The sequence below is a fragment of a genome, unplaced genomic scaffold, assembly GCF_019419815.1.
Source record: "Pyrus x bretschneideri cultivar Hongxiangsu unplaced genomic scaffold, Pyrus_bretschneideri_v1 Contig38, whole genome shotgun sequence".
Classification (NCBI taxonomy): domain Eukaryota; kingdom Viridiplantae; phylum Streptophyta; class Magnoliopsida; order Rosales; family Rosaceae; genus Pyrus; species Pyrus x bretschneideri.
The window spans coordinates 1451081-1471515 of NW_025999701.1; the positions used below are offsets into that span (position 1 = coordinate 1451081).

At 38.4% G+C, this 20435-nt stretch overlaps 1 protein-coding gene and 1 pseudogene across 6 annotated transcripts; one reads left to right on the top strand and one right to left on the bottom strand.

Moving 5' to 3' along the window:
• Positions 1-1398: 1398 nt before the first annotated feature.
• LOC103937020 lies at positions 1399-5998 on the top strand (annotated as a pseudogene).
• Positions 5999-8122: 2124 nt separating this feature from the next.
• Positions 8123-12558, bottom strand: LOC125468473 (protein NDR1-like). 6 transcript variants are annotated; one of them, XM_048564271.1, is made up of 3 exons: positions 12412-12480; positions 11242-11290; positions 8123-10361 (listed from the first exon to the last, which is right to left on the bottom strand). In XM_048564271.1, the coding sequence occupies exon 3, from the start codon at positions 8899-8901 to the stop codon at positions 8257-8259; it is 645 nt and encodes a 214-aa protein (XP_048420228.1). In that variant the 5' UTR covers positions 8902-10361; positions 11242-11290; positions 12412-12480; the 3' UTR covers positions 8123-8256. The 6 variants fall into 6 exon arrangements, with proteins under 6 accessions (XP_048420228.1, XP_048420229.1, XP_048420226.1 ...); XM_048564272.1 differs by lacking the exon at positions 11242-11290 and adding an exon at positions 10461-10498 and having other exon boundaries at positions 12412-12461; XM_048564269.1 differs by lacking the exon at positions 11242-11290 and having other exon boundaries at positions 12412-12558.
• Between the last annotated feature and the right edge of the window lie 7877 nt (positions 12559-20435).

The following is a 20435-nucleotide window of genomic DNA, read 5'->3' on the forward strand; positions in this document are numbered from 1 at the left end:
AATAATAATTGGGTTGCTTTTACAAAGGGTAATCTTACAATTAATAAAAGAATCTAAAGTCGAAAACAAATTGAATGGACTTCGTGAATGAGAGATCTTTTTCAATGTCAACGGAATACCGGGTAGTACATCATGTATTACTATATAAATAATGAGATATGTGTGTTAAAAAGTTAATAATTTGAAAATTACAATTTCTCACCATTCATATAAAAGCACGTGATGTACCACCTATGTTCCAGTTACAATAAAAAATTTCTCGTCTTTAACCTAATATTTGAGATTTGGATTTCATCTGGATTCTAGGATCCCTAGATTCTTATATCTTATCCATTCATCGTACATTGTGCGGTCATAAATCATTTTGAATATTTTTTATTTAAAATTAAACACAAACAACATCTAATGATTTTTTGCCGCACGATATATGATAAACGCATAAAATGTGAGGATCTCTATGATGGAGAGAATTCTTATCCTAATCTTTGGACTTAATTAATTTGAAAATTGTCGAATTTGGTATCTGATTGAAAAAGAAAACAAACCATATAGTTGTTGTTAACCGAATTGAAGTGTGTGACTTTTATACCCATTTGTAACAATGCAAAAGGCAAAAGAATGTTACAAAAAACGATCGAAATCCTCACTTATTGTTAATTGGTTTGTTACTAGATGTGATGCAGATACATAAGTTGGCCAATTAAACTTTTGCTCCTTGTAGTTTAGAGAATCTTTAACTTTGGTTCTTGTGGTTTCGACTTTAGAAAATTTAATCATGTAGTTTGACAAATCACGGTTATCCACTTTTTCCGAGGGTCGAGAAAACTCACAAAGGTATGCCAGTCTTCTCCTGGTGCACTTCAAAATTTCAAAGATGCTCATACACCACACACACACACATCTTGTCACATCAAATTTTCGTCGTCGATTCTAAAGGAGTTAACGGTTGGGACTGAAATTGTAAAGTAAGCAAACTACATAACCAAAATTTAAAAAATAAGTAGACTATAGGGCCATAGTTGGTCAAATTGAAAACTCCGGGGAACAAAAGTCTAAATGTCATTTTCAAATTCAGCAACTCTAAAGTGGAATATTTCTTATCATGTTGAATGAATGCATGAAGACAAATTAAGCCTTGGATTATGAACTAATTGGAATTATACCAACAAACATTCATTGCTTACCAACGTCCAGGATGGGACTGCCGGCTTGTTTAAAAAATAAAAAAAATATAACAGATAACAAGCTGCCGATATTCTGGCAAATTAAATTACTAAAATACACATTATATTACGCATTATAAATCTTTCTTCTTTATATCTGTGGTTAAATGGGTGATGAAGTTGTATAAAACTCGATGGCCTTGAAAGTTCTAACGTTTCAAATCCTACAACAAAAATGGGACTCAAAAACAGCATGTTTCGATACGCCGATGGCACCGATAAGTTGTTGATGTTCTTCGGGACGTTAGGCAGCATCGGTGACGGGTTGCAGAACCCTCTCATGATGTATGTTCTTAGTGAGGTTATTAATTCTTATGGAAAGAGTCAGGTGACAAATGCAGATGTGGACAAGGTAATTAAGCACGGTAAATTTTCTCTGCAACTCTTTCAGTACAAGGCATTTCACTGTGTTGAATATTTGCGGCACTTGCTACTTTCGATTTTTTGTTTTTTCTCCAGTTTGCACTCAGGTTATTCTATGTTGCAATTGGAGTTGGATTAGCAGCATTTGTTGGTACGTAAATTCGAACGTTAGTTAGTAATTACTTCTCTTCGGGTTATCTGCAACTTTTTCCAATAATCTGTCTTGAGTTTTCTTGCTTGAAGGAAAGAATGAAAGATTGAACCTAATCCTCTTGTGGTGATTACTATTTCTGCAGAAGGGTTATGTTGGACACGAACGGCGGAGAGGCAGACTTCTAAAATGAGAATGGAATATCTGAAATCTGTTCTTAGACAAGAAGTTTCCTTCTTTGACACTCAGACCGCTGGTTCTTCAACAGCATTCCAAGTTATCTCAATCATCTCCTCTGATGCCACCGCAGTCCAAGTTTCCCTGTGCGAGAAGGTAAGAGTTAATTTCATCATAAATCCAACTAAAAATTAAAAACTCTATGAAAACAACATTTTCCTGCACCGAATTGAAGAAAATGCGCATGAAGCTGGCGATAAATTAAATGTGTGATGTTTTCTTTGATGCAGATACCTGACTGCTTGACTTACATGTCAACTTTCTTCTTCTGCCATATTTTTGCCTTCAAGCTGCCTCTTTCAGTCATGTCCGTAGCTCCGGGACTTGTATTCGGAAAGATCCTGATGGGGATGGTAATGAAGGGGATTGAAGCTTATGGAGTTGCTGGGGAACTTGCTGAACAAGCAATTTCTTCAGCAAGAACCGTGTACTCATACGTTGGAGAGAACCAAACGCTAAATAGGTTCAGCACTGCACTTCAGACAGTTACTGAGCTTGGAATAAATGTAGGTTTGGTAAAGGGATTGCTGATGGGAAGCATGGGAATCATCTATATCGGTTGGGGTTTTCAGGCCTGGGTCGGGACTTATTTGGTTACTCAGAAAGGCGAAGATGGCGGTCTTGTTTTTGTAGCCGGTTTCAATGTCCTCATGGGAGGCCTGTGAGTTAATTTAACACTGCATTTCATTTCAATAGTTCACTTTTGATCTTGAACTTATAATCTAGCTTTGCTATGGCAGGAGTATTTTAAGTGCACTCCCAAACTTAACTGCCATCACGGTGGCATTAGCAGCTACAACTCAAATCCTTGAAATGATTGATCGAGTTCCTAGTATTGACACTGAAGATAAAAAAGGGAAGGCTTTGTCACATGTCAGATGAGAAATAGAATTCCAGGACATTTATTTCAGTTACCCGTCGAGACCTGATACCCCGGTCTTACAAGGCTTGATGAGTCTTAAGATTCCGGCTGGTAAAGAGTGCAGGTCTACTTGGGGGCAGTGGTTCTGGAAAGTCAACCACCATTGCATTGCTCGAAAGATTTTATGACCCCATTGAAGGAGAAATTCTTCTCGATGGACACAAAATTCGAAGACGTCAGTCTAGTTAATCAAGAACCTGTTCTATTTGCAACTTCCTTGAAAGAGAACATACTTTTCGGAAAGGAAGTGGCACCAATGGAAGAAGTACTAATCGCAGCTAAAGCTGCAAACGCACATGACTTCATTGTTAAGTTACCAGACGGATATGAAACTCAAGTATGCTATCTTCCATTCTTGGAATCTATTTTGGTTTCCATGCTTAGTTCTTAAACCTTGAATTATATTTCAAAAATGTTATGGTAATAAAAAATAAAAAAAATTAACTGTACAAATTGACCTGATATGAACTTCTTTGAAACTGATCTCGTCACATGATTACTGCTCATAACATCATTTTTATGGTTTCCCCAGGCTGGTCAATTTGGATTCCAACTGTCTGGGGGGCAAAAGCAGCGAATTGCCATTGCGCGTGCTCTGCTTAGGGATCCAAAAATCCTGCTTCTTGATGAGGCAACTAGTGCACTGGATGCGTAGTCCGAAAGAGTAGTGCAGGAGGCAATTGATCAGGCATCAAAAGGGAGGACAACAATCATCATTGCCCACCGCCTGTCTACAATCCAAACAGCAGACTTGCTTTTTGTTGTTCAAGCTGGGAAAGTAGTTGAGTCAGGCTCACACAATCAGCTAATGCAAAAGAAGGGAGAACAGGGAGGCGAATACTTCAAGATGGTACAAATGCAGCAGACAGTGGCCCAAAACGAGGCTTCTGATGATTTCAGTTCTCAAATATATGAAAAGCCTCGCAGTAGGAGGAGTGTTGCACCAAGCCCCATTAGTTTCAGATCGGTTACTCCTTCTCCAGCATTCAACCCCACAACAATGTCTATGTCCATGGGAACACCCTACTCATTCTCTGTCCAATATAATCCTGATGACAAAAGTGACGATGAAGACACCAAGCGCCCCAATTATCCTCCTCCATCCCAATGGCGCCTGCTGAAAATGAATGCACCAGAATGGGGACAAGCCTTACTCGGATGCTTGGGTGCAATCGGTTCCGGGGCATTGCAACCTATAAACGCCTACTGTGTTGGATCACTTATATCAGTCTACTTCCTCCAGGACAAATCTGAAATTAAGAGACAATCCAGAGTCTTGTCCCTCGTTTTCTTAGGAATCGGTGTTTTCAACTTCTTCACCAATCTCCTCCAACATTACAATTTTGCGGTCATGGGAGAAAAGTTGACGACAGGAGTAAGAGAGCAACTGCTTGAAAAGCTGCTGACTTTTGAGATCGGGTGGTTTGATCAAGATGAGAATACAAGTGCAGCTATTTGTGCAAGTTTCGCCACCGAAGTAAACACGGTTCGATCTCTTGTTGCCTTGTTGGGGACCGGATGTCATTGCTGGTCCAAGCAGTTTTCGGGGCTTGTTTTGCTTATACAGTAGGACTTTTGCTGACATGGAGGCTAGCCCTTGTTATGATAGCAGTGCAGCCACTAGTCATCGGGAGCTTTTACGCAAGAAGCATCTTAATGAAGAGTGGTGGTGAGAACGTACAAATAGCTGAAAAGCAAGGAAGCCAATTGGCGAGCGAAGCTGTCATTAACCACAGAACCATAACCGCCTTGTCTTCTCAGAAAAGAATTCTGGGGCTGTTTGGTGCAACCTTGTAAGGTCCGATGAAGGAGAGCATCAAACAGTCCTATGTTTTGGGTGCTGGCTTGTTTAGCTCCCAATTCTTCAACACTGCTGCTACAGCTTTAGCATACTGTATGGTGGGAGGCTACTGGTGGACGAGCTCATAACTCCAAAGGAACTTTTCCAGGCATTTTTGATACTGCTATTCACCGCTTATATCATTGCAGATCCCAGAAGCATGACTTCTAATCTATATAACGGAAACAGTGCCATTCAATCAGTTTTTGCAATGTTAGACAGGAAAAGAAAGATTGATCCGAATAACCAATGGGGTTTGGAAATCAAGAGGAGGATAAAGGGTCGGGTTGAGTTCAGAAATGTTTTCTTTTCGTATCCAACAAGACCTGACCAGATGATCCTTAAGGGATTGACCCTCAGAATTGACGCAGGCAAGACAGTGGCGTTAGTTGGAGGGAGCGGTTCTGGAAAATCCACTGAGAGGTTTTACGATCCAATGAAGGGAACGGTATGCAAAGATGAGCAGGATGTCAAGAACTATAAATTAAGGATATTGAGGTCACATATTGCATTGGTCAGTCAGGAGCCTACTCCTTTCGCTGGACCTGTCCGCGAAAATATTGCATACGGTAAACAGAATGCAAAAGAATCTGAGATAAAGAGGGCTGCAAGTCTGGCTGATGCTCATGACTTCATCAGGTATGAAATTACAGCTGACATTTACATACGAAAAAATATTGTGTCGTTTTGCAGTTTCATAATATGCTGACATTTCTCTCTTTTCCTATATTTTGCAGTGGAATGGACAATGGTTATGATACGTATTGTGGAGAGAGAGGAGTTCAGCTATCAGGAGGTCAGAAACAAGGGATTGCAATAGCTCGGGCAATACTCAAGGACCCGTCAATCCTTCTACTGGACGAAGCTACCAGTGCGCTTGACAGCGTGTCGGAAAAGGCAGTTCAAGAAGCGCTTGAAAAGATGATGGCTAACAGAACATGCATCGTCATTGCTCACCGATTATCTACAATACAGAAGGCCAACTCCATTGCCGTGATCCAGAACGGGAAGGTTGCGGAACAGGGTTCACATAACGAATTGATTTCGTTAGGGAGCAATGGAGCGTACTACAGTCTGATAAAACTACAAACTGGTAGCTCACCTCCTAGGTGAACCAGAGAAATGGTGACATAATATTTAAGGATGTTGCATTGTGATATTATGTAGATTTGCTTTGAATTAGTTACCTCATTTTTTGTTAAATATGAGAAGGAATTTGATTGTAGGTTGTAATTTTTAAGGTTTAACATGGCAGATGGAGATTAATATATATAGGCTTTGATATAAGAAATCCTATTGCAATTAGTATATGTGTTACGGGGAATTATACTAAATTTAAACCTGACCCATTAACTTGTCATGTTCAAATATGTAAATACAAACTCATTTGCAAGTTTAAAGCGTCGTGTCTCGTTTGACCATTTTCTTTCTTATTAACTAAACAAAATAATATCAAGTTTAGTATAAAATAAAATAAAAATCTTACAATACTAAAGACTTACAGTACTGGTGTAACACATTACATAACCAAATATCCGAACATATTCCACAAAAGAAATGCGTCCAAAAAATTGGAAGTATATACAACATAGAGATGGGGGAGAAGGGAGTCGTTCTATTGGGAAGCTAGCCCTTTCTAATCGCTCTGAGTAGGACGTAAGTAGCCTACTTTTATAGTTCAGCAAGCCTTATGGGTAGTTCGACGCTCCTAATCCTTCAACGTCCTCATTAATAAAAAAAACTTTTAAAAAAAAATGTGACTATCGTGCGGAACCGTGTCAACCCATCACAAAATTGACTCGTTTAACTCAACTATTTTCCAAGTGTATTTGTATCATATTAAATTATTAAACGTGACCATAACTAAATTCGCTCCAATTAAACAGCTTTTGATGGACTCTCTCTCAAAAGTCTTCCCTTTTCTCTCTCTAATTTTCTCTTTGTGAAAACCTCCTAGCAACTTCGCCGCCGGCCTTAGCCTTTGGCTTGGGTGCCGGAGGCATCCACCTTTCCTCCCTCCCTTCCTTCCTTTCTTCTTTTCCTTGCTCTTCTCCTTTTCCTTCTGAGTTTTCTCAAATTCTCCATCCCTTGCCCTTTCCCTATTTTCCTTCCCCCCTCTTCTCCTCTGCTTCTCCCCTATCCCTGCTTCCCTCCTCATCTTTCTTCATCTTTTCCAATTTTCTCCCTTCCTTTTTAATTATCGGTTCTCCCCTGGGTTTATTCTTTGTTTTCCTTGAGCTGAGTCTCAACTATCTAGGGCTTCTTGCCTCTTATCCAGCGTTTTTTCGCCTACTTTTACTGCTTTTCGGTCTTTTATTTCCCTTCCTCCCTCCTCTTAGTGTGATACTTCATCCCCATCCCACCATGTACTTGGATCGGCGAGCTCTAATAAGAAATTGGATATCAAGTCCACTTCCCTCCCTCACTTTCCCTCTCCCAACCGGCATGCTGGATCCCCATTGAGGCCGTGTTGGGTATCTTACATACCCCTTAGCCTCATCCTCTTCCCATATGTTACTTTCTTTGTATATATTTGTAGGGGTTCGTGAAGGGGACTTGGATCTAATGTTTACTTTCTCTGTTTGGAGTTTGGCTTCCTCTGAGGATATGATGGCGGGGGCGATGCGGTCTTTGCGATTGGAGATTAGGGTTTTTAATTGTATATTTCTGTTGCCTTCAGACCTAAACTTTGTGGGCCTCCTTTTGTATGTCGGGTTGCTAATCTCCCTAATCTTTTTTGGACCTTGTACTAGTTTTTATTGTAATGAAAGTTGTCTTGTGATAAAAAAACAAAAAAAAACAAAAAAAATTTAAAATTAAAAGTGTCATGATTTTGCCAGATCCACTAACAAGAACATAAATTCATGGTCTAATGCCAATCTAATCTTGACAGTACCATTTCAAGTATTCTAGGCTAATAAAGTGGTCCAATGGCTCCATGTCACAGGCTTTACAGCCTCAATTGAAATCTGATTCCGAAAGCATCAGAATTGGTCGCCAATTGAAATCCAACCACGTTTTTTTTTTGTGGGACTACCTACTTTTGCAAAACCGTACCAGGAGTTTTTCAAAAATGTATTTTTCTTGGTGGCATCATTATTTCCAACCCATTTAATTTTCCCACCCACACACACCACTCATGAACTCCATAATTTAAAATAAGGGGTATATAAAGAGAGACAAATTTGCTGGTGCGGTCGCAGATTTGGGTTAGGCCGATTAGTCAAGTCAGTGTGTTTGAAAACTAAACAACGTCACGGTGTGAAATTTTCGGTCCTTAGGCGAGCGGAATTGTGATTTGACTAATATTACATTGTCTACAGTCCATCTAAACAACTGCCAAATAACAAGAATGAATATCCAATAATTTAGGCAACCCAAATAAATAGACACCAAAAATTTGAAATTCCAGTTCAAGTAGAAAATATAAAAAGTTAGCACCAATTTCTTCCCAAGTTAAAGAATAGCACTAAAAGCAAATCAACATATGGAATTATAAAATAAGAAAATATAAAAAAAATCACAGAAAAATAAGGAAAATCAAAACCAAGAAATTGGACAAAACCCCCACCCGTCCGGAAAAGAATCCAATCTGGTGATGATCTGGTGCAGCAGAGAGCTTGATATCCTTCCTGTTGACTTTTCCACCAGAGTCATTGACCAGCACATCAGCCCCAACGTTCAGCCTATGCCTCTTGGTCCTCCAAAACATGATCTTGAACCTCACAGCAGTGGCCAAATCCACCCTAAAAATCACACTCCCATTGGCGTAGACCCCACTGGACACCGCCGTCCAGTTAAGCCACTCTTGGGGCCCCACGACCGCTTGCTTTGTCGCCGTCTTCTTGTGCCCCTGGTAGAACTGGGGCACAGCATAAGTTGCCACCGGTATGCCGGTGGCGTTGGGCTGCAGCCGGAAGGTGAGGTTGACGGCGTCGTAGTAAACGCCCTTGTCCTTGTTGGTGTTTCCGAGCCGGAGGGTGACGACGAGGGTGTTGTTTTTGGTGTCCTTTAGGGTCCGGTTGAGGGCAGGAAGGTAAAACGAGCGGATGGTGCACTTGGGGTTGGAGGTGCGGAGGCTCAGCCACACGAAGAGGGCTGTGAGGCCGAGGGTGAATATGAAGCTGAAGCAGCACCTGCAGCACCCGCCTGGTTGATCCGGCATGTTTGATTTCCAGAGAAATGTGAAGAGGGTTAGAGTGAGAAAATGTGTGCGCGAAGGAGATGATTGGAAAAGATATTATTGATGTTCTTATTTAATATTAATTGAAGTCTTGGCACTGTTTTGGTTTTTGGATGCTTTTACTTTTCTTTGAGTGGTCGGGTGTCTTCATATTACTCTCCACTATGTTGTAACTTATTAGAATTTACGGTATCCGATGTACATGCTCTTGTATCAATCTCACTCGTCTCTGCTTTTCTTTGAGTGGTTGGTGCCTTGAATACTCTACACTATGTTGTAAATTATTAGAATTTACGGTATCCAACATACATGCTCTTGTATCAATCTCACTCAAAGCTTTTCTTTGAGTGGTTGGTGCCTTCAGAATACTCTCCATTATGTTGTAACTTATTAGAATTTACAGCATCCGATGTACATGCTCTTGTATCAATCTCACTCATCTCTGCTTTTCTTTGAGTGGTTGGTGCCTTCAGAATACTCTCCACTATGTTGTAAGTTATTAGAATTTACGGTATCCGATGTACATGCTCTTGTATCAATCTCACTCGTCTCAGCTTTTCTTTGAATGGTTGGTGCCTTCAGAATACTCTCCACTATGTTGTAACTTATTAGAATTTACAGTATCCGATGTACATGCTCTTATATCAATCTCACTCGTTACAGAGACGAGTGAGATTGACACAATAGAGCATTAACTTGAATCTCGAGCATGATAAAATCTGTGGTATCCGATGTATGTGCTCTTAATCAATCTCACTCGTTACAGAGGCAAGTGAGATTGATACAACAAATCATTGACCTGAATTCTTGAGTGTGATAAAATATCCGAGTAAGATTGACACAAAAGAGCATTGACTTGAATTCTTAAAGTCGTTGAAGGTAAAAACTTGGCAATTTGCTTTCTCTATTGGACGTTTTATTCAAATCTCCCATTATTTAAAGGAAATAGCTACTTCCACCAAAATTCTTGGAACCTTCCTTTAATCTTTTTTTTTTTTTCCCTTTCTTCCGAAGTCCTTTAATCCTGTTTTTAATTCACTCCAAAACATCCAAGTACTTTTTGATATTTTATTTGAACCTAAAAACAATTCTCTAAATTTCCTATAAACTAAAAAATAAATAAATAAAAGAATGTAATAATTTCTTATAAAGAATATGAAGGTAGTCGCGTGATGAACATTTTTTTATAAAGGATCAAACCTTTGATGCCACGCTTGCTTCAGCCTCTATTGACCTTTTTCCTCCTCAAACTTGTTTATAGCCACTTGTAGTTCATCTGTGCCTCCAACAGCTCTCATGGTGTCGAAATATACTCCGAAAACAAAAGCTGACAAGCCCCCCGCAACAATAGCAGTCTTTGTTTTAGGTGCAAGGCTCCTAAATCCTGAAATCCCAGCCATTTACAGCTAAATTCTGCATCAACTTCTGCTTTATGCTTCCATCTGCAAATCCGAAAAGAGAAAGAGAAGACTAAACTAAATTTGTCTGCCCTCTGAAAGAAAGATGCTGTTCAGGCTAAAGAAAACACCGTAGCACAGTACCCTGTTCTTTTTCTGTTAAGTATGGAAGAATGATTCCGCTGAGCAATTGAAAGGGCAGAGAAAATATAGACACATCAAATATCAAACGGTTGGGAACATTACATACAGCAGCCCAAATTACTCCCTTATACCCCATTGCTAATAAGAAACCCAAAACAAGAAATTAAGATTAAAGGAGCGCATATAATGATCAATATCAAGCACACTGAAAATACATTTTCGAATGACTAATGCAAGGAAAATGTAATGAAGGATCTAATGGATATGCACTTTCAAGGCCTATGTTTGAGCGTCAAAGTGATTTTATGAAACATAATGCTCAATGATCCAAAAGACTGGATAGAATCTTTATTCCAAGTGAACAAAAGACAGGATAGAATAGCTAAAAAACTTTTGAACTATCCTTTAGCTCATAAAGTTAAACAACTTTCAACCAGTTTTCCAACGCTTCAGGAAACTGGTTGAGGAAGGGCTGGACCTCTCTTGGTTGACCAAAGGCCCTACCTCTCTTCCCGAGCTCATGGACTGTTCATAGAGGGTAATAGGCAACCGCGAAGTCACTAAATGAATTGCCAAAAGAATGTCTCACTTTCCATACCACTGGAAAAAGATGGAGCATGGGGAACAAGTATTTGACTGCCCCAAAGGCTGCTATGGCCTTCTTGCCATGGTTACTTAGCGCTTGCGCTAATGAACAAAGAATAGATAGGGTTGACGACAGAATGATCAACTCCTACCCTACTAATGTAGTGTATAGAAGGTGAACGAGTTAGCATCTTACTTGAATGAAGAAAGACGGAGCTCTTTAGCAAAGACGTGTCGAAAACCCCCTGGGATTATCAAACGTTAATCCATCACTCTTGGAGGGCGGTGCAGTGCAAAAGCTCTAATGAGGGGAAATCTCCTATTTATATCTATTGATGAGACAAAATGAATGCACGTAGGTAAACAGCAGGGAGTTGTCAAACAGAAGTCATGTTGCTTCCTCATCCACTAATAATAACATTCTTTTGAAGCTTTAGACCACATAACAAAGCATGGAATCTGGCTTTCATGAAGTGGTAGTAGGTATCAGCCAAAAATCATGCCAAAATTTAAAAACACACAAAATATTATATGCAAGTTCATTCATAGCCTTGTTAATATAAGCCAGACTTTCTGTACCCAAGTCCTTTATTGTGTTTACGGTGTTTACATAACATAAGAACAAAATGCAATATCCTTATAGCATAAGCTTAACCAGAAGTGGAACTTTACATCGATATTTCACATCAATATTTCTACTTATATCCCTTTTCTTTCAGTTTCTACAAGCTTAAAGGATAGTAGTTTGTTAAAAAAAAGAAATAAATAAATAAATAAATACCAAGAACACCTAAATTTTCCAATTCCACCTACCTTCTTGCGACATTCTTAGCTCATGCTTCTGCCGAAACAATAAAGGGATTCTCATTCAAAAAACAAGAAGGAAAAAAAACACTATATTATCAAATTCCAAAACCTAGTTGCGATTTGCCTAACTCGTGCTTTTGTGGAAACAGTAAAGGAAATCTTATATTTATATAACAAGAAACGAACATCTAGCTTTTATCTGCAAGAAAAATTATAAGCATAAACCCTGTATGGTTTGCTAAGTCCATAAATCCAGTTTGATCCAACTTGAACAGATAGAAGAAGCACTTCAAACCCAACTTCCAAAAACTCCCAAGAATCGAAGACTTAATGACAACAACAAGAATTCAACTTGCCCATGATTACATTTACCTTCAGTAAAAAGCAATCAAATTTTGCAAATGAGGATTGAAACCTTCACTTTTAATGCCAACGTTTCAAATTTTCAGACAAACAGGCAAAGATTTCTAACAATATTGATCACCATTTTCAAAATTGATTCAAACCCAAAATTTGAAATCAACACAACTAGAGAGAGAGAGAGAGAGAGAGAGAGTACCTGAAAGTAAAATCGACCTAGATGGGGAGAGAGGAAATGAGAGTGTCTTTCTGCTGTGTTCTTGTTTTAGGTTCTTTGGTTTTGTATAGTGTGGTTTTCCATTTCGAATTTGGGCTTTTCATCTTCGGTTTCCATTTGGGCCCGTTTTAGTTCCTTACGTTTGGGCCCTGTCAAGAAAATAAATCCCTAAACAAAAATTAGAAAAAGATAAAAAGAACTATCATGTAGTAGACTAGTAGTACGATTTTACACAAAGTTTTCCCTTTTTCCGCGGTTAAAACCAAAAGTATCACGATAAAGCAGGCTTTTTCTTTTCACGGTTAAATATAGAACGATTACTGTCAAAGCCTCCATGACCAATGTTTCTTAGCGATTAAAACTAAAAGGATCACGACAGAACCATCATTGCAATTTTTTTTTTTTTTTTTTTTATCAGCACTTGGGTTTTAGAGATGTTGGAAGATTTCTATTTTGGACCTGAGGCATCCACAACAAGACGTCAAACTGGACTCGATGATTAGGAGTTGTTACTTTTCTATATTGTGGTTTTGCCTTGATTAGTTAATGGAGATCAGAATCTTTGTCAGTTACTTAATTCTCAAGCTAATCAGTGTTTGGACTTAACTGTTTGGTTTCTATAATTATTTAGTCTGATAAATTAAATAAAAAGGTGGACTTTACTGTGTGCGCGAGTGCGTTATGTTTTTATACAACAATGTATTTACACTAAGTAGTGGGAGAATAAATGGGTTGCAAATTTATCATTCACGAGATTCAAATTTAAGGTCTTTCACTTACAAATGAACAAGAATACCATTAGACCACTATAGTCAGTGGCGCGTGCATGTGTTTATAAGAAATGTAAAAAGATAACAATAGCTATTTTTCTGAACATATTGGATTTGAGGTAGGAACGTCCATGTTCAATACCTCCAAGGAGTTTCTATAAGGATGAAAAGATGTGTCCAACTAAAGTTGTGCATCTTAAGGGAAACGTGAAACTCCTACCTAGATTTTGCTCTTCACATGAGATCTACAAAAACATATAAGAGGAATTTTGCAAATGACTGCATGGAATGCATCATTTACCAATCTCATATACATGAGTTGTAATGTTCATGAAGTGCATTTCTAATCACTTTAGTTGACTATTTCTTCCTTATCCAAAATTTCTTGGGAGTTGGTACTTGGAAGCCCCTCAAAAGTATGGTAAATGTGATCACATAATTTCGTAACTCTAAATAACATCCGAAAAGTATGTTGTTATATTATGTAACTTGCCTCAACTGGTATGAAATTTTATATTTTGAAATTATGATCATATGATGCTTACCTCTAAACAAATGCACTACTACCAACTATAAATCAAAGACAGACGTTGATTCTGTAACAAAAAAATAAATGCTCAAATGGTTTCCCACCCAAATTTCACAATTTATTAGGAACTGTAAATTTGCGAAAATAGTAAAAAATGACATCTTCAACAAGCCTGATGCAAAAAATAATGGTTCAGTTTTTCTATCTTCCATCAGTACACCACCATCCAATATATTACAGTTACTTTCAGTAAAAAACAATCATCTAATTAATTTTGGAAATCAGGATTGGAACCTTCACTTTGGATGCCAAAGTTCCAAATTTTCCAACAGAGGAAAGATTTCTAAGAATACTTCAAAACCCTAAACCCTAAACCTGTTGAAAACAACAGTAGACATCCCAGTAAGAGAGACAGCATACTAGAAAGTAAAATCGACAGTGATTGAGAGAGAGAGAGGTAGTGAGAATGTCTTTCTACTGTTCTTGTTTAGGTCGTTTGTTTTTGTATTGTGTGATTGTTTGGCGTGAAAGAAATCCAATAAAAAAGAAAGAGGCGATAAAATATTTGGAGAGTTTTTTTTTGGCATCCAAGTCAAAGAATGTCCTAATACGGACTAAATAATCTCAGCAAAAATCTGCACTATCGGCTAGCTATTTAATTATTTGATTTGCCCGCAAGGTAAATCGTCTTGCCTTGCAAGTAAAGCTAAGTCCACGAAATTCGAATAATTAAAGAGTCACGACTAATGTGCCAGATGCTGTCAAGCCCCATGAATTTCTAGGGGATGGTACCCCGCCAAAATTGAACCAAATTCACTTTGAACCGGTGCTCTCTTTTGCTCCTCCATGCCAAGAAAGAAAACGTCAGCTTTCTTCGTTTCCGCAAGCTGGATTCTACAAGAGAGATAGGGTTTGAATATCCTATGCCCTATCATGTAATATAGCAAATCAATTAGCTAGTCTTTAGGAGTTGATTGTATGGTCTTACAACTATTTATACTTGTAGTTTGTAGAAATTAAGAAAATCATCGGTTAATGAGAGGAAATATTCACTCAAAGCTTTCCAAAATTTACATGGCATCAGAGCCCCTCCTGGGTTCTTAGTTTTTTTTCCTTCTCTTTTTTTTTTTAAGGCTATGGGAAGGATTCTACGTCTGAATAAATTTCCAGCGTTGAACAAAAATCAACGATGTTCAAGCCTCTAATAGTGATCCCGCCAGCCCCTTCTACATTCATCATTCCGATCACTTGGTGCCGCTCTATGTCTATTGCACTAAGTGTGAAGAACAAATTCGGGTTTGTTGATGGAAGTGTTGAACAACCATCCGCAGAGAAGAAGCCCAAAGAATCTGCTATTTGGTAACGGTGCAACGACATGATCCTTATGTGGATTCACAATGCGCTTTGCGGAGACCTCGCCACCAGTGTGGTGTACATGAAGACAGCCAAGGCGGTTTGGGATGATCTCCGAGAACGTTTTTCTCAAAACAAAACGTGTCTTGTCTCTTCGAAATTCAGCGTGACCTTGCACGCCTTTTACAAAACCAACAGCCCATCAACGTGTATTTTACCAAGCTTAAGAGTTTGTGGGATGAGATGGATTCCTACCAAACGTTTGAGCATTGTTCTTGTGGCGCCGCCAAGTCCAACCATGAGCGGGCTGAGAGAACCAAGGTGTTGCAGATTTTGATGGGATTACACGATTCATATTCAGCATTTCGTGGCCAAATATTGTTGATCCAACCTCTCTCTTCCATAAGGTTTGTTTATTCCACGCAGGGGGAGAAACAACGGGGTATGGCTGCTGGGCAGGGCCGGTCCTAAAATTTTGAAGGCCATGTGCGAGACTCAAACGGGGGCCTTACATGGTTTAAAATTTTGATTGCTAAATTTTCTTTTATATTTTATATTATGTATAAATTGATATAAGGCAAAAAGGCCAAAAAAAATAAAAAAATCATGAAGCATAGTGTGGTGGTACGCACCTATTTGCAATCCTATATCTTTTTTGTTCAAAACTCCTTACTTTTTAAATACAAAAAGTATGGAGTGATGGCCATATAGTTATCATATCACCGTACAAATACCATAATGATAACCATTAATGCTCTTTATTATCATCTAGAGTTCATCTCATGAAAAATTTGTGTTAAATGAATTACTGGTTATATTGATAGCATCTTATAATGAAGTGTTATTTTTTAGGGATGTGATATCCACACACCCTCCTCATTTTCGGCCGTCGAATCGGATAAATTGAAAAAGATCAACGGACATAAATTAACAAGAGGTGTGTGAGGAGTAATTTGGGGTGTGTGGATAGCAAATCCCATTTTTTATTGCATTTTTGCTCACGCCCCAAAGCAAGGATTATTCTCACCACCCCCCTCGGTTGACTGCTGTTAGATTAGTTGAAAATTCGAGATTCGTGTCTTCAACAATTAAACCAAATAATCTAATGGGAATCAGGATCCTCTTTGTGAGGATCCTGGGGATCCGTGAATCATATCCATTCATCGTACACCGTACGATCAGAAATCATTTTAAATATTTTTTATTTAAAATTAAATACAAATAGGTACCTGACAAAAATTAACCGCATGATGTACGATGAACAGACACGATTTACAGATCCCTAGAATCCTCACCAAAATGATCCGAAGAAGATCCTGTTGGATCTAACGGTAGGTATGAGCAAAGTTGTATTATAATTTTCTTTTGATATATGGATGACTAAAGTCTTCAAATGGATGAAAATTATAATTAGATAACTTTTAAGTGGTGACCAAATGAATAAACGATTCTTATTATTACATGTATTCTATTAAATGATGTCATATAAGAAAATGAGTTTTTAAAGATGATATTTTTAGACTTTTAAGAATTTTAATTTATATTCCTAATTACAGGTTTATTAGCAAAAGTTATGTTATATAATCAAAGAAATGTTGTTTTTTTTTTTTTTAACAAACCTAATAAATGACAATATCCGCGCTTGACAAATAAATATGAGCATGTGAGGATTCGAACCCGTGCGCTAGTAAATGACAGTATCCGCACTTGACAACTCTGCCTAGAAAGCATTGTAGTCATGTCTACGCTTTTACGTGTGTATATATAAAGTTTTTTAGAATTTGAAGGCCCCAAAAAATTGGGGCCTTATGCGGTTGCACACTTTGCACCCCCTTAGGGCCAGCCCTGCTGCAGGGCCAAGTCTCCTCGAACCTGCGACTATGGTTGTCCAAATTAGACATGGTAACAAGAGAGGGAAAAGCCAATCCTCTAAGAAGAAACCAATGTACTGTACGAATTGTGATCGTGACTACCACACCATCGAAACATGCTGGAAATTTCCCGCTATCCACCGGAGCATCGCCTTCATGGGAAATTAAATGGTTTTGGAGGTTCTGGAGGACGAGAGAAGAAGGATGGCAGAAAGCCTAATCTCACGGCAGGTCAGTTTCAACAACTTTTATCCCTGATGAGTAAAAAATTACGAGTTGATGCTAAGGCCAATGTTGCAGGTGGGTCTCTTACATGTTCTCCTCAATGGGTGATAGATAGTGGTGCCGCAGACCACATATCTTGTCTCATGTTGACTTATGCCATCACAAATCCGCCTTTGCAGCTAGTGGCATTGCCTAATGAGACTGGGTTCCTATCAATTTTATTGGAACTTATCATTTTGGATCCAAAATACCACTTTACAATGTTCTCATGATAGCTTCATTTTTTATCAATTTAATTTCCATTAGTTGGATAACCCAATCACTACGATGTTTAATAACCTTTTATCCTAATTTATGTATTTTATAGGACCTGAAAACGAGGACGATGATTGGTTAGGGGTGACAACATAATGGGCTCTATTATATGGTGGATTCTAAAGGACGCACGTCATCTCCAACTACCTCACAACCCAAGGTCTTCTCAGTTACTTGGCGTCGCTGACTTGGCCACTCTTCATCTTTGTAACTACAATTGTTAGCTAAGAGTTTTCCATAAATTTCTCATTCATCAAATAAACCTTGTGATGTTTGCCCTTTGGCAAAAAAAACTCGATTGTCCTTTGGATTAAGTCATATTAATACAAAGCATGCTTTTGAACTTATACATTGTAACACTTAAGGGCCACATAAAATTCCATCTCTTTCTGGTGCCCGTTATTTCCTTACTATTGTTGATGATTTTATATGTTGTACTTAGATCTATCTTATGCATCATAAATTAGATACCTAAACATTACTTAAGTCTTTTATTGCCTATGCCGAAACACAATTCCACCACCAAATTAAAACAATTCAAAGTGACAATGGGAGTGAGTTTGTTTCCATGCATGCTTTTTTTTTTTTTTTAGTGATAAGGGTATCATTTTTCAAGTTCTTGTGTTTCCACTCCTCAACAAAATGGGGCCGTGGAACGTAAGCATCGACATATTCTTCAAACCGCACGGGCTTTACTTTTCAATCTCATATACCTTTGCACTTTTAGGATGAATGTATTCTTACAACTGTTTACCATATAAATCTCATTCCTACCCCACTATTGTCAAGCCAAGCCTCATGAGAAATTATTTGGACATCGTCCCTCATATAAACATCTACGTACTTTTGGGTGTTTAGCTTATGCTACTAATCTTCACCCTACACACAAATTTGATGTATGGGCTACAAAATGTGTTTTCATTGGTTATCTTTTCAGACAAAAAGCATATAAATTATATGATCTTAATTCCAAACAAGCTTTTACAACGAGATGTCACATTTCATGAGCATATTTATCCCTAACCTTAACCAGACCCCCTCCATCAGCTCAAACACCAACCCAACCAAATCATTTTCCTAATTGAGCACCAATGCCTATAATTGCTCCATCTAGCACCTTTAATAGCCCAACACCACTCCAAATGTCAACCATGCCTGCTGCACCTGCTAACCTTTCCACTGACCCTCCTGATCAGTGCCTGCTGCCTTCACTGATCAGTGCACTGCAGCTGATCTTACTGCTACAAATGATCAGAGCACTGTTGCTGATTTTTCTCCAGCACCTTTGCGTCATTCTAATCGCATTAGAGTCTTGCCAGCTAAACTGCAAGACTATATTTGGTCCAATAATACGTTGCCCCTACTACTTCTTCGCCCTTCTGCCCTAGTACAAGGTATCCCCTTTCCAATTACTTATCTTCTAAAGGACTCTCAACTCAATATCAATCTTTCATTGCACAATTATCTTTTGCTCCTAAACCTATCAGTTATGGAGAAGCTATTAAACATCCTCAATGGTGCTAAGCCATGCATGAGGAAATTCAAGCTCTTGAAGCCAACAACAATTGGACCCTGTCTTCATTAGCTCCCGACAAGGTGCCTATTAGTTGTAAATGGGTCTATAAGATACAACGAAAATTTGATGTTAGTATTGAGCGCTACAAAAATCGTTTGGTGGCTAAGGGTAACACTCAATTGTAAGGCATTGACTACCATGACACTTTTTTCCCAATGGCCAAACTTGTTACTTTCCGCTGCTTGCTCCTGTTGTTGCTTACTCATGGTCTCTTTATCAGCTTGATGTCCATAATGTTTTCCTTTATGGTGGTATCATGGAGGAATTTTATATGCTCCCACCGCCTGGTCTTCGGCGATAGGGGGAGGATCTAGTTTGTCGCCCTAACAAGTCACTTTATGGATTGAAACAAGCTTCCTGACAATGGTTCTTAAAGTTTTCACAAGCTATCCAATCCACCGAGTATGTTCAGTCCAAAGCAGACTACTCGTTTTTTACTAAGTGAAAAGGAAAGTCATTTATTGTGCTTCTTATTTATGTCAATGTCATTTTAATAACAGGAAATGATTTGGTAGCCATTAATGATCTCAAAGATTTTTTAAATATCAAGTTTTGTATCAAAGATTTTGGTAATTTAAAATATTTTTTGGGAATCGAAGTGGCACAATCAAAGCACGGTATTTTCATTTTGCAACGAAAAGATGTACTGGACATTTTGAATGATGCGGGGTTTTTGGGTTCACGACATGTAAGTTTTCCAATGGAGCAAAATCTTAAATGCTTCCAGATGATGTTGATGGACTAGATGATCTAGCCAAGTATCGACGATTGGTTGGCCATTTGATATATCTTACCATTACACGACCGGACATTACGTAGTTCATTCATTTATTAAGTAGATTCATGCAATCTCCCGGAAAACCTCACTACGAAGCAGGCTTATGTATTTTGAAGTATTTGAAAGGTACACCGGGGCAAGGTATGATGTTTCCATCTCATTATTCATTAAAATTAAAGGCATATTGTGATTCAGATTAGGCAGATTGTCTTACTACACGATGCTCAACAACTGGTTATTGTGTTTTCCTTGGAAATTGTCTCATTTCATGGAAAAGCAAACGTCAGAAGACGGTATCTTTATCCTCCACTGAAGCTGAATATAGATCAATTGCAGTAGCTTGTTGTGAACTCACATGGTTACAAAGTCTTTTTCATGATTTACACATTCAAGACAAAGGGCCAACCACCTTGTTTTGCGACAATCAAGTCACTCTTCATATAACAGCAAATCTAGTAGTTCATGAACGTACAAGACATATTGAGATTGATTGTCATTTTGTTTGTGATAAGATTATGGAAGGAAAGGTTATAACAGGATTTGTTCCATCTATCTCTCAACTAGCTGACTTGTTCACCAAGGCTCTTGG

What these genes read in the sequence shown, in the direction of transcription:
- LOC125468473 (XM_048564269.1), bottom strand. Translation starts at nt 8,901, where the DNA reads ATGCCGGATCAACCAGGCGGGTGCTGCAGGTGCTGCTTCAGCTTCATA.